Source organism: Lonchura striata, chromosome 3, assembly GCF_046129695.1.
Source record: "Lonchura striata isolate bLonStr1 chromosome 3, bLonStr1.mat, whole genome shotgun sequence".
In the NCBI taxonomy this organism is placed as follows: domain Eukaryota; kingdom Metazoa; phylum Chordata; class Aves; order Passeriformes; family Estrildidae; genus Lonchura; species Lonchura striata.
Window position 1 is genome coordinate 111,086,326 of NC_134605.1, and position 15,029 is coordinate 111,101,354.

Here is a 15,029-nt window from a genome sequence, read left to right on the forward strand (position 1 = left end):
GTGCTAGGACCATCCCACGTGTGATAGATGCTGTGACATGTCTCTGCAGCACCCATCACTTGGATACCCTCTCCAGCAGCCCCTGCTGCTCTGCCTCCTCCTTCATGCAGCATGGAGATGGTCCCCACAATGAAATTTAATAAAAAAGGGCATTCATGCAGGGGTGCTGGAGAGGTCTTGGGGTTTGTATTCCTGTTTTAGAGCTCTACATCTCAGAAAATAATTAACAAATGAAAACACAAACATGATTTCTAGGAGTCTAGGTGGAAAAAATGGTAGCTGCTGCTACAAAGCTATTCTCTGATTCTGTATTGATTTACTGAGCAGAGGCCTGGAAATGGGGAATTCTGCAACCTGGATATCCAGGGGAACGCCTCAGCCATGGGGATGCAGCAAGGAGAGGCTGCCTGGCTGCTTCCAAAACTGGGATTGTGGTGAATATGTCAATAACACGTTCATGGCTATTTTTGCAAATAAAGAAACACTGGGCAGGCTCTGGCTAAGCAAGGATAGTTCAGTAACAGCCAGGCTGGGGAAGGATTGACAAATCAGTGCCAAAAAGTGGGGCTGTTTAGGGCTAGCCCTTCCTTATAATTTGTTTGTCTTCTTCTGGTTGTGATCTTTCAGCTGGTGAGTCAGAGAAAATTACTCTGCAGCTGAGGAAGGAGAGCAGACACAGAAACAAATCCCAGAAACATCTCCCAGATGGAGCAACATGAGCAGCTCCTGCACCTTTGGCCTCTGGAGTTTTATCTGCAGTGATGCCCTTGCCCCACTTTCCTGCCCTGTGCATCTGCTGGAGGTTGTGACCCCAGTGTGTGTCAGCAGGATGAAATCACACCTGCAGCCCTGCCTGTGCCCTCACAGTCACAAATACCCACTTAAACCTTCAGTAAAAAGGGATTTGAACCAAGACCAGGAGCGCTGCCCCAAAGGAGGGGATGTAGGTTTATGTCCCTTTCACCTGACTCTGCTACCAAAGCAATAATTTCAGCGGATCTGGGGACATTTCTCAGGAATCATCAACCACAAAGCTCTGTTTTGTGTATCAGAACCCCCAGATTATCAGCCATGAGTTAAATCAGCCAGAAAATACCAAAGCTGTTGGAACCAGATCCTAAAAATACTACAGCGTCATGCTTTTATTTATTTTAATTCCAACTGTTGGATGGAATTGACTCTTTCCAAGAAGTGGATGATTTTTTAAACTTTCTTCAAGTAGTGGAAGTGATCTTGGGCTGGAAATCATTTCACCATCCCCAGGAATGTTCAAAAAACCTGTGGATGTGGCACTTGAGGACATGGTTTGGTCATGCCCATAATGCTGGCTTGATGGTTGAACTCAAGAGGTCTATTCCAAGCTGAATGATTCCATGATTCTGCAGGGATTGGGGTTAAATGCTGGAACAAGTTCAGAGAGTCTGTGGATTCTCCATCCCTGGAGATTTTCAAAACTCAGCTGCACCAGACCATGACCAACCTTCCCTGCCTTCAAAGTTATCCCCACTTGGATGGGAGCCTCAGTCCACAGGTCTCTAAAATCTCCTTCCAACCTAAATTCTTCTGTGATCCAACAATATGATCCTTCCCAACATAAGTTTTATAAATCATTTGCATCTTTTGAGGTTGGTGTGTAGTAAAGCCATCTGTGCTTTAAAACATCTTCAAACTGGCTTAGAACATGAAATTGTGACAGTTTCTCCTGTGCAGCAGAAGACTGGGACAATCATTCCTTCAAACACAAATTTCAGTTGTGCATTTGACAAAAAGCCAGAATTTGTAATACAGATTACTAATTCCTCAATAGAAACTGATAGAAACAAGTAGGTAAGATTTAGATTGGAAACTGCAAGGCAGAAGGACTAAACCCCTTGACGAACACACTTCTTGTTGCATTTTATGCATTTTTTAGGTATAAACTGTATAAGGAAATCCCCCAAAGTTGTCAGAAAGCACTGAAAACCCCAGTTCTGAAGATCAGGGCCCTGATGAAGGTCATCAAAATGATTATTTAGGTGTGTGTGATCAGGATGACCTGTGAGGAGGCTGGATTAGAGTTTGTGCAGAAATAAGGATCCCTTTCTTGATTTTGAGGTGGAAAGTGATCTTTCCCAGTTCAGCATGGTTTTGATCTAACACCACCAGCAGTGGTAAAAATAGATCCTGCACTTCCTTCAGGGTTCAGGCCAGACCAGGAGCAACTCCCTAGGAGACAGCTTGGATGCAGTCCCTAGATGCTGCGGGAGCAGCCAGAAAAAGCTGTGGAATATCAGCAGCTGGATGGGATCCTGTAATTCTTATTTTGATACTCAAACTAGGAACAATAACAATCCATCTGAGAATGCTTATCACTGGCATGTGACATTATAACAAAGAAAACAGCTCACAAATGTTGATATTGAGCACGTTAATGGTGATGGCAACTCTAAGTTTGAGTTTGATTTTTTTAATAGACAGTGTTTCACTTTTCTACTCCCCTGTTGCTCCAGTGCTGCATCTCCTATTCCTTTTATATCAGTTAGAATGAAAATAATGCATTAAAATTAAAAAAGCAGGCCAAAGCCTCAGCTGGTGTAAATTGCCAGAGCCCCGTGGATGCCAGCTCGCTCCAGCTGAGATCTGGCCTCACGTAACCTCGTTGTAAGGGGATGTTCAGGCAGCCTCTGCTCCCAGCCTTCCAGCCCAGCAGTTACACATGGCCTCCTTTCCTCCCCTCTGAAGAGAGGGATTTTAATCTGGGAACACCCTCCAGTGCACAAGGCCCCTTGCAGGAAGGCGAGGTGGCAGGGGGGTGAGCTGAAGGACACCCCCATTCCCATCCGCTTCCTCCAGGAGGGAGCACCAGGGAGAAGGTTGGTGCCATGGGATGGTGCCCATCCATATGATGTGAGTGTTGCTGCCACGTCACCAAGGTCACAACCACGCTCCCGTAATGCCACAGGACATTTCTAAATATGAGCCAGCAGAGTGACATGGAATATCCAGCAACAGTGTGGCCAACAGGACCAGGGCAGTGCTGTCCCCTGGGGTGGCACTGCGAGGGCACCCCCAGTGCTGGGGACAGCTCTGAGACACTCATGACAAGAGGGACATTGAGGGGCTGGAATGTGTCCAGGGAAGGGAACGGAGCTGGGGAAGGGGCTGGAGCAGCAGGAGGGGCTGAGGGAGCTGGAAAGGGGCTCAGCCTGGAGAAAAGGAGGATCAGGGGGGACCTTGTGGCTCTGCACAGCTCCTGACAGGAGGGGACAGCCGGGGGGATTGGGCTCTGCTCCCAGGGAACAGGGACAGGAGGAGGGGGAACACACCCAAGCTGTGGCACGTTGTGGCATCACCACCATCACGTTGTGGAACCACCATCCCTAGAAGTGTTCAAGAAGCATGGACATGGCATTTGTGGCCATGGCTTAGTGTTGAACATGATGGTGCTGGCTTGCTGCTTGGACTTGATCTTAGAGATATTTTCCAGCCTCAGAGATTCTGTGATTCTCTGGCTGGGTCTGGCTGAGATGGAGTTTGTTTTCCCCACAACAGCCCCCACACTGCTGTGCTTTGCATTTGGAGCTGGGAAGGTGTTGGTAACACCCCAATGTTTTGCCTACCACAGCATCAGAGCTGTCTCTCCAGCATTCCACCCCAACAGAAGGCTGGGCACGAGCAAAATTGATTTTTCATATACCTGTACTGATAAACCAAGTAATTTCAAGACTTGTTCATGGGCACTGCAATTTCACCACACCCTGTACAGGGGCAGGGGTTGTACTCAATGATCCTTGTGGGTGCCTCCCAACTCAGAGTATTCTGTGATTCCATGGCAAAATCTGAATATAATCATTAGAATGGTCCAGGCATATTCGGACTCTCCCAAGTCATCACAACCTGTGCAGGTTTCAGCAATCTATAAGGTCCAGGAATCATTCCCAGTGCTGAATATGGAGGAAGTTTCCTGGTTTTGGAGGATGAGAGAATTCATTTCTTGTGTCTTGGCCTGTTGTCCTGAGGAAAAGTGATCAGACTGTTACAGCCTGGGATTCCTGCCCTTGGTCAGCTTGTGGCTGTGTGGGACAGGCCACCAGGAATCTTCTGCCTCCAGAGCACAGCCTGATGTGCCTTTCTGGGCTCCCAAAAGGGCTCTGACCCTTTTACACATCTACATCCTCCTCCCCTCAACCAGCCCATTGCCAAAGGCATCTGCCTACATTTCCTGGTGACACTGGGAAAATCCTCTGTAAATCCAACCGTGCCAGGGCCCAGGCATGACCCTGCAATAGTTCACCCTGTACAATTGTCAACACAGTCCCTGGAAATTTTGGCCAGGGCCAAGTAGATGGATGTAACCACGCAGAGCTGAGCCTTGCCAGCTGGCCAGCTTCATTTCATGATACAAAACCAGAGCCTCAGCCTCCAGAATGCATCCCCTGTCATCCCCACGGAGCAGCTTTTTCCACAGAGCTCATGGTGGGTTGAGGAACATCTCCTCTTCTCCATCCTGGTGGGCTCCTGCACCTCTTTCTAAAGGTTATTTGACCACATTTGGTGGGTTTGGCTCCTTAGAAAGGTGCTCTGGTGCAGGGACAGCAGTGACTTTGACCCGAGCAGTTCGTGTGCTGCTGTGACATCAGTAGTAAATAAGCGTGAGGGTAATTATACCAGCAGGAATTCTGGGAGCCCTGCCAGGAGGGAGGGGACAGCAAATCCTTTGTGCGCTAAAAAAAAATTAAAAAACATCACCCCAATCCCCCTCCCAACCCCAAATTAGTTCTATCTCTTGAAGCCGTGATGAGACTTAGGACTAAAAATACACACAAATACACACACTCATATATAAAAATAGCCAGCATTCAAAAAAAAAAAAAAAAAAAAGCCCAAAGTTAGGCTCCTGTCTCCAAAATTAAGCTCTTAAATAAATAAATTAGCCTGATTTTCAAAAGCATGGAGCAGTGAATGGTTTTCACTGACATAAGAGGAAGCATCGTGTTGCTAAAGATTGAAGATCAGGCCTGAATATGGATTTTAAAGTCTAATTATAGAAGCTTGTTTGCCACCAGCTTGACCGGGAACAACGAATTTCAGGTGAAATGACATTGATTTTTTTTTTCCTTAATTCTTCTTAAGTTGTCTACACTTAACCAATGCTAGGAAAAGTCTGAAAGACCCCCGCAGAAGTAAATAAAATAACACAAGGAAACAGATGACCTGGAATAAAACTGTTTACACCAGTTCTGTACATTGGTGTTTGGAAATAGGGTTAAGAATTATCAGTATTGGAGCTGGGTGAAATTTTATGTTGATTAATTAAGTAGGTATTTATTACTTGCTGAAAGCCCACAAGGTGGAAATATTACTTTTCCCAGTTATTCTCACAATCTGCTGGCATCAAGAAGGAATGGTGTCTTAGTCATTCCTTTCCCCTCTTTGCCAGATTTTGGTCTGAAGGATGCTGAAGACAGAGCACGGTGTTTTTTTATGGACTGAAGATAAAGAAAAAGGAAGTTCATTTATTTTCAGCTGCAAATGGTCCTTGGGGCTGCTTTGGTCATGCTGCCCAACATTTGCCAAGGGGTTCCTGAGGTCACAGCCCCATAGGATAGGGACAGATTTGTCCTTTGGGGTCAGATTGGGCAGGGCTGGGAATTATGTCCACCCTGGATGGAGAAGCATCAGCTGGTAGGACTGTGCTCCACTCATATGGTGTTCAGAGGCAGGGGACAGCACTAAAAGATCTGGGGTTTGATGTCAAAAAAACTTTGAGAGCATCTTTTTGGTGCTCTCTGGCTCAGTTTCCCCATCCATGGAAGAGGCACAATACCAAAGGCTGTGGGCTCAGCAGTCAAGGAGAATTTTGTGTTTGTGCTATTGCCACTGATGGAGACAGGATCAGGACACTGTGTCAATCCCATGAATTTGAATATTTTCCCATGCATTCTGCCTCCATGGATTGGTGTCATATTCTCTTTCTGTGGACAGTAAGAAAAATCTAAATTTTTCTTAGATGGTGGTGAATCCCTAGATATTCACCATAACACAGAGATCCAGAAGAAATCATTGCAGGACATTGTGTCCCTTCTGATAATTTCTTCCTAATCTTTTTGAGTGGCCCAATTGTTGCAGTTTGGTTCAGACAACCTGAGGGCTGGGAAAAGCCAAGATGGTCATAAAAATAACCCAAAAGTGGAGACAGCTGGTGGGAACATCAGTGTGGAAGAAGAAGAGGTGTAGGAATGTGAACTGTGGGAAGGTGATGAAAGATTTTTTTTTTTTTTTTCTGGAGAAAAGGAGGTTCAGGGGGACCTTCTTGTTCTCTTGACAGGAGGGGGCAGCTGGTGGGGGGTTTGGGCTCTGCTGCCAGGGAACAGGGACAGGATGAGATGAAACAGCTTCAAGTTGCACCAGGGAAGGTTCAGGCTGGACATCAGGAAGAATTCCTTCAGGGAAAGGGTTATCAGGCATTGGAAGTGGCTGGTCAGGGAGGTGGTGGAGTCATCATCTCTGGAGGGATTTAAAAGCCATGTGTATGTGGCATTTGGGGACACAGGTTAGTGGTGGCCTTGGCAGTGCTGGGGGAATGGCTGAACTTGATGATCTTAAAGATATTTTCAAGCTTTAATAATTCTATGATTCTATGGAACTGTGATTTTTTTTTTTTTTTTTTTTTTTTTTTTTTTTTTTTTAATCTGGAGAAATGAAAGGTTTACATGGCAACTATGTACAAACAGGTAAAAGACTGCTGCAGGGTGAAAACCAATAAATTCTTCTTGTCCCTGGCTGAGGTAATGAGAAATGAGTGTTTTAACATTCTGAAGAGGAGTTTAGGTTTTGTGTACCAGAAGGAATGGGAGCTTCTGGGGAGGGGGAGACCATCCAGGACTACAGGGCAGATTTGGTGGAATTTTGGCAGAGGTGGCAGTGCCTTTGCCAAGGGGCAGCACCTTATGGGCACCACCACTTGGTTTTGGTGACAGGCTGGCCCTGTGTCACTGACGTGATAAAAACCATTGCGTCCTCCTTTTCTCTGCTTTCTCCTTAAGCCACGACACTCTCCCTGACTTTGCCTTTCCAGCTAAACTGCATTTATTTAATTCCTGGGCGAAAGGAAGGCAGGATGCCTGTGTCATGCTGCAGCTCCTGGGGTTGGGGTCTTCCATGGAAATGCCAAGTGCAGGTGGTGGATTTGGGCGTGTTGGGAGAGCAGATGCTCCACGGCCATTCGCGTCCCACTCGGGGTCTGCTGTGGATGTCACACCAGTGTCACCAGTGCCGTGTGACTGGCGTAGCGTTTTCTCGAGTGTCGAGCCCCATCTGGTGGCTTTCCCGCGGTATTTTTTTGTGTGTCCTTGCAGTCCTCTTTCGGGATTTTTCTCCTCCTCTGCCACTCAGCTGCGAGCGGGCTCAGGAAGGACGCGATGCTGGATAAAGGACGGGGTTCGCAGAGCTGCCTCTGTTTGTCCCCAGCTCCCCGTGCCTGGGTGCAACTGGGAGATGCGGAGGCTGTCCGGGCTCACGTCCTTCCCTCCTCTCTCCCCGCCTGTGCAGTCTCGCCCGAGTGGCAGGGGATGATCTAATCGTTTTGGCCAAACCCCAGCGTGTGCCCTGAGCCCCTCCCAGAGCCTCCAGAAGGCGCTGGCAGCGGAGCTGGGACAGATGAACAGTCCCGGGAGGGGACATTTCCGACTATTGCCTGCCGCAGACTGCTTCAGGGTCGGCATTAGGTGAAATGGTTCCCATCCCAAACGAGGTTACAGCCACGGCTCAGGATGAGAAGGAAAAAAACCCAGTGTTAGATTGGCGATCCCTAGATGTGTCCAAGACCGGGCTGGACAGGGCTTGGAGCAACCTGGAATAGTGGAAGGTGCTCCTGCCTCTGGAACAAGATGATTTTTAAAATCCCTTCCAACCCAAACCATTCTGAGATTCTGTGATATCAACAAACATTAGAAAGGACTCTGTTAGGGTTTTTTTCTTAAATGCCACAAATCCTGAGACAGAGGCAATGGTAGAGCTGTGCCTGCCCATGCACGAGACACCTCCTTGTACTCCAATATTGCCCAAAGTCTCAAAGCTGGCCAGTGACAAACTGTGGCCTTTCACATCTGGGGGTCACACACGTGGTGCGTGTGAGGGGTCTCGTTGCTCCACTATGATGAAATAGGGTCAAATCATAGAATCATAGAATATTCTGAGCTGGAAGACACCCACAAGGATTGTCAGATTCTAATTCCTGGACAACTTTCTGAGTCTCACAGTGAGCCTGAGAGTGTGGTCCAAACATATCTTGGGCTCTGGGATCTGTCAGAGAAGCTCCTTACCAGAGTGCTGAGGGGGGTTAGATGGTCTGTCAAGCCACTTCCAAATGTTAGGACCCATATTTTTTTATGTGGGTTCTCTTCCTGTGATGAAAATTAGTGGTTTTCTTGTGTTTCAAAAGCATTTCCAACTCCCAGGCTTCACATTTGTGTGTGAAAAGTTTTCCCAGCCTTGCAATACCAAATGTACTTCATTATAAGGTCTTGTTCTCAGGGTGGCATCCAGTTTAAGGTTGGGCTTGATGATCTTGGCGGTCTTTTCCAACATTAATGATTAGTCCAGTTGTAAAAATCCTCCTCAGATCTGACAGGAGGGAGTGGAAGAACCGTGCAAACCCCAGCGTCTCCCCAGAACCCCATTCCCCCACAAACAGATTTTGCTGCAGCTCCAACATCTCACGCCCAGCTTTTCCCTCCTGTTCCCTGCAGGTATATCCGAACAATGTACCTGGGGATCCAGAGCCAGAGGCGGAAGGGACACCAGCGGCGTTTCTACTGGGCTATGATGTACGAATATGCAGACGTAAACATGCTGCGCCTCCTGGAAACGTTCCTCGAGAGCGCCCCTCAACTGGTGCTACAGCTCTGCATAATGATCCAAAAGAACCGTGCAGAAACATTACCATGTAAGTGGCCCCCTCTTCCCCACCTTTCCAGCCTCTCCCCTCTGCTCCCAGTGCCCAGCAGCTGATGGATGTGTTGCTCGCTTCCCACCTTGGCTGGGGGTTTCCACTTTGGGACAAATCTCGGCTGCGTTCGCTGGGTAAAATTTTTGCTCATTCCTCTGAGGAGAAAAAAAAAAGTCAGTGTCAAGGAAAAGATGGGATTCAGCTCTTCCATGCCCGGTCCAGGCTAAAGGAATGATGGTGGTATCAGGAGGAGGCAAGCAGGCTCTGCTGCTGTGGCACCACTCAATTGTCGCTTCGCACTGGGCAGACACAACCATTCCCTGCCTCAGTTTCCTTCCTTACACAAGTAGGGTGATAAAACTGGCCAGATTTGAGTTTGTGTTGCGAGGACAAATGGTTCAATGCCTATGCAATGCTCTGATGGTGTTAAGTGTAAAAAGGGGGTTTTTAACAGCTAAATGCTGTAGGGCCTTTTCTGATGAGTGCCCAGGAATTAAGGTCTTGTCATTGGTACCATGGTTCTCACCAAGCCCAGGAAAAGAGAAGGGGAAGGCAGCGGAGGGGATTGTGTAGGGACAGGGACGTAGTGGAGGTTTAATTAATGATGAGACAAGGCTTGGAAGCCACCACAGGGAATATTTTGCCAATTCTGATGTCCGCCACTGCTGTGATGTGCTGAGCATGGGGCATCTGTCCCAGCTGAGAGGGACATGGCCCTGTCTCAGCCCTGGCATGAGCAGCTCTCCCAGCCCATGGCCATGCTGGCAGCCTGGGGGTGACCAGCCTGAGGGACAATCATCCTTTTCAAAGACCAGAAGTGGAGCTGTTTGGTTATTCAGCCCCTGTTCAGTTCGTGCACCACGGGTGACACTCAGCTTCCCAAAGAGAGCCTGGTTGGGGCCTGTCATTTCTCTGGAGTTTTTGGAGCTGAGGTGGAAACTGAAATCGGAATTTGCTTTGGGGTTAAATTTTGCTGGTTTTGCCAAGGGCGTCAGTACCTACAGCATCAAGGAAGGTCAGCCACTCTCCCTTTCCTCTGTATTTCCAGCATGTCCATCACAGTTGTTTATAGAAGCCTCCCTCCTCCTATTTATGCAGTCTTTTCTTGAAACCTCTCATCACGAGCTCTCCAGGCCTCCAAAGTGCTGACATGATGAATATGCCTTTCTACAACTCCTGCTAGAATGGCTCATATTTGCCAGCCCCCTTTTCCTGCTGCTTCCAACGTTATTAACCCGGCTGAAAATGCAGAAATCACAACCCAGGAGGTTTGCCAGGGCGTTCTGCAGATTGTTGGGCTCGCCGCAGAAAGCGCCGGGTGAAGTTTGTTGGCCTCTGTTGTGCTGCGAGTCAGGCAGCACAGGAGAATAATCCCTCCGGCCTTTCAAATCCGTGGCTCTTCCACTTTGCCACTTCCAGGCACGGCTGCCTAATCCACTGAACGAGCTGCATCATTTTTCCAGCATCCCCCTCCCCTCCCTTCCTCGGCTTTGCAGTTCCTCTGCTCCTCCAGCGCGCCCAGCCGGCTGCGCTCTCTTCCAAGGCAGCGCACGTCCCCGCCTGCCTCCCCGAGCCCTGGAGGGCTTTTTGCTTGCCACACGCCAGCAGCCGAGCTCGCCGGGTCCCCAGTGCATCCTCTCCCTGCCTCCCTCCCCGCCTGTGCCAAGGATGCAGGCGCCGATGGATGAGAGCAGCGGAGCTTGCTCAGCGCTCCTTGACTCCGGTGCAAGGTTTCCTAGAGCTCCTCCATGCCCGTTCAGGGCTTCTCTCTTCCACCTCCTCCTCCTCCTCCTTCTCCTCCTCCTCTTCCTCCTCCTCCTCCTCGCGGCCAGTTCATAATTATAATAGAAAAGCAAATTAAATGTTAAGAGGAGCCGTTGTGAAAGGGAGCATCAAGGATTTTCACTTAAAGCAGGCAAAAAGCAAAGGGAGATGGATACTGTTAGGCAGGCAATGTGTTTAAAAATCAAATCAAGTCTCTCCTGGCTCATCGAGTCTGTGGGAGCGTGGCTCGTCACAGGAAGGGGCCAGTTCTGCCTTTAAACAGGGGCAGCATCAGCTGCATCCCTGAGGAATGCACACTGGAAAAACAGCCCAGGGAAGGGCTTAAAAGCCCAGGTACAGCCCCTGCTGATGTGTCCAGACTCCAGCTGCTTCCATGCATCTCCCACAGACTCTTATGGATCCATTTAGTGCCAAACCAGGTCAGTTTGCCATTTCCTGTGGCATACATCCCCCCTCCAAGCCCCAGCCCTCCCTGCTTTTTGGATTGTAATGCCAAGCCCAAGCTTCATTTCTCCCCAAACAGGTCAACTTCTGTTTAAGGAGCTTTAGAAAAGGGGTTATTGGAACGGCTATCAGGAGGCTTTGCTTTTGTCTCCTAATTCCTATGTTAAGAGAGCTGTTGAGGAAAGAAAAGTGAACACCCTGGAGGTCTTTACTCAGACCCAGAGCATCTCCTCCAAAGCATTTCTGCCACGCAGCATGGTGGTAGAAAGGGCTGATCTTGGAAAGATGAATAGAAACGGATACAACCAGGAAAATGCTTTATTTCCTGGGTTTCAATCTACTGGGTGGGTGAAAGAAAGAAAAGCCTCATCATGCCTTGCAGGAATTATTTGACCATGAGAGGTACCTGTGTGAGAGGGTTGGGTGGGACCTGTGTCTGCTGTTCCTTCAGCACTCAAAGAATGGAGGGGTTTCACCCCAAAGTGAGAATATCCAGCAGCAGAAGTGCTGGGGCTGGAATTTGAGGTCAAGACCCAGCCTCAGTAAAGCTGGGGACAAGACCCAAGCTGGGATTTCATGAGAGTCAGGATTCATTCCTTCATCATATCCCCAGCAAAAGGCAGAGCAGATCCCAGCTCATCTGGCCTTGTCTCAGGAACAACAGAAAAGAGCACTGAAAGAAAAGAGGTGAGAACTCCATGAACTCCACCAGGTGGGCAGTGGAAGGTAAATGCTGAGAGCCTGAGCTGGAATTCTTTTGTTGGTGGAGCAAATGGAACAACATCAGCTCCTGAATATCTGTATGGAAGGAGCTGGTGTTGGTAGCCAGGCCCTCTGTGAAGAATTTATCTGCTACAGCCACAGCTGGGTGGGCCCAAAACAGAGTCAAGAGAAGGTGAGGTGGAAAAGGAGGGATCCAACACATAGAAAAGATCATGTCCAAAGCAGCTGAAGGAGGTTACATTTATACCTATCTTTCAGGTTAGGCCGAAGGAGGGGAAGGGATGCTGGAGAGGATGCAGCATTGTCTCTCAGTCACCCTAATTCTGTCTGAGGTTTAGAAGAGGATAAAAGGGTGTCCATCTCTAAGACTCCTGGACAACAATGGCCAGAAGATTTCCCATAACTTAAATCACCTATTTGCAGAGAAAAACATAGCATTAACAACAGAAAAAGCTCAGCAATCCAGATCCTCATTCCATAATCACTCCCAGCAGGTAATCCACCTCACTTCTTGTAGAACAAACCATCCTAAACCCCCTTCAACCTGCAGAGGTGCTGCTTCCTCCGTGCCAAGTGGGAAGGAGCAGATCAAACTAGCTTAAAGGAGACACCCAACCTCTAGGCAGACAGGGAGGTGAGAGGGATTCAAGTTTTTCTGGTATAAATCTTCTCTTAAAGAGGTTTTCTCCCACTTAATTTTTTTTTTTACATGGCTTCTTTAAAGCTTAATGAGATTTAGCTGAAGCACCAACATCCTTCCACTCATGTCACAAGTTCTTTACGCAAAGATTTCTGCCTGTATGAGGCTGCAGTTTTCAGCACGGTGTCTCTCTCTCCAAAAAGAGCCACATCTCTCCACAGATGCTGTGTCCATCTCCTTGATAACCCTACAGGTGATCTGAAAGAGATTAGCAGCATAAACCTTCCTTTTGCAAAGTCCTGCTGGAGTCTCTGGGTTTTTGGGAGGTGTTTGCACTCTCCACAGCCCTCAAAAGTAGGCTGAAGCTGCTCATATATTTAAGGAAAAGTAACATTACCTTAAGGGGTTTGGGGGGGGGGGGGTGTCATTTTATTTAAGCATAGTAATAGAAATTAGGCATTAAAATGGATTTCAGACATCTCAGCTACAGGTGTGTGCTGGCTGCAGAGTTATCCTGATGGAGTTTGCAAATCATCTTGTCCCTCCCAAAGCAAAATCCTATTTTTTTATCATGCTCTCCATTGTCTGTGCCATGTCTGGGGACCATTATAAATCATTTATGATTCATTTTTGCAGGGACAAAGATGATTTTCCCTGTCACTTAGTTTAGAAGACTCAGCTGCTCAATGGAGTTAGAAAGGGGCCTTCAGCCTGTAAGTGCTCAAAAATGTGAGATTCAAGTGACATCAACACTGGCCTGAACATAAATCAGGAGACTAAAATCTCTAGATGTCCAGTGAAAAGACTTATGAAATTTGAAATTTCATCCTTTTCACCACTTGAAGGAGCACTCAAAGTTAGTGCAAGATCCTTCATGCTGGCCTGGGCCAAACAGGTGTGTCCAACAATGTTCAAACAGGAATCCAAACCCTCAAACCCAATCTTTGTGACCTCACAACACAAAATTGTCCCCATTTATGCAGAGTCCCATAACCTCATAAATAAACCAGGGTTTGTTCTACACAGGCACCAGATCCCATGGGGACCAGTACAAAATTCTATATGGCATCTGCAGATTTGGTGTGGGAAAGTCCCATTTCTGCAAAGCAGAAATCTTCTTCCTGACTGGTGCATTTTTCCTAAGATCTACTGTATGACTAAATAAGTCTTTGCCTTATAAAGTCCTCAGTAACAGGAGATGGGGTAGGGACAAGATCTACCAGAGCCACACTCTGGGCTCTGGCTCAGGTTCTGGGACAGATCATGAGGGAAACAAGATGTTAAAACTTTGCCCAGAGGTAGATATTCTCTTTTCCCTTTTTCTCATGTCATTCCTTGGGGATTAAAAGAAATGGGAGATGTCCATCACCTAGGCCTGGTTTCCTGTGACAGAAGAGGCACGAGCATAAAAGCAGTTGCTCATTGCCATGTGGGAAAGGGACCCCACCAGTCGTGTGCTTGCTGGGCAGGAAGGATCTGGAATGATCCACCCTGAAAATTTGTCCTTATTCCACCAGTTTCCCTTTAAAAGTTCACCAGCAGCCCAAGGAGGCCCAGATAGCTCTGAACTCATAAGCAGCTCGCCTGGGAGGCCACTCATATGACTCCAGTGCTCTGCCAGACTGGGGCATATGGCTCTGTTCCTGCCTTCCCCTCCTTCCCACCAAAGCCGGATGACAGGGAGCGATTTGGTGCCCTGCTGGAAAGGAGCTGCTGGTCCCCGGCCAATTCCCAGCAGCATCAAAAAGCCATCTCCACAGTTGGCAGTGGCGCTGAGGACGCCTTGCTCTGGCATGCTGAGAGCAGGCCAAGCCTGAGGCACGCTGGCATGGGACAGCTTGTCCCATCATCAGCCGTATTGTCCCAGTGCGGTGGGATCCAGGAGCCTTCGGAGCCAGGGACAGCTATTTTGGATTTTTCCAATGGGATTTGGAGCCAGCCCAAAGAGAGATGTCATCCCTTCGCCCATCCCCACCTGCAGCTTCTCTGTCCACCACCTTGCCATGTCTCTGGCTCTTATTTTTGGAGTGCAGCTAAAACCCCGTCTGTTCCGTACCACGTGTCGCTGTCACACACAGGACACGGCACAGCCAGGAAAGATGAGTCACCATTCACGGGACAGCGCTGGCAGGGGGCCAGCACTGCCAATTTTAGGCTTTGTCAGACCGTGGTAATCACTGGGAAGGGGTTACATCATCAGAGCACTACAACAGCATTAGCTCATGCTGTTCCCAGGAGCTGGGGGCCAGCCAGGAAACTGAGGCATGGTTTGGGTTCTTGTCAGGCAGATTCCAGGCAGGAAATTCAGATTTTTTTTTTTGGTAACTCCATGGTGCAGGCTTTCTGGAGATACACCTCTCATGGGAAGTTTGGGATAAGAGCAAAGGAAAAGTTGAAAATTATTCATTTTTAGCTGCAGGTTGCTCTAGTGCAGGATCCTTGTCAGGCATCTAGGAGAGCATGGATAAACAGGGAGCACATAGGCTCTGGGATGTGCAGAAAAACATG

The 15,029-nt window shown here is 48.2% G+C and overlaps 1 protein-coding gene across 1 annotated transcript in view; it reads left to right on the forward strand.

Moving 5' to 3' along the window:
• The window catches only part of XKR6 (XK related 6), a 175,557-nt gene that overhangs the window by 138,629 nt on the left and 21,899 nt on the right, over positions 1 to 15,029 (forward strand). The window contains exon 2 of the mRNA XM_021540532.3: positions 8,730 to 8,926. Coding sequence (XP_021396207.2) covers positions 8,730 to 8,926 — 197 coding nt within the window. The remainder of the gene's footprint in view (positions 1 to 8,729; positions 8,927 to 15,029) is intronic.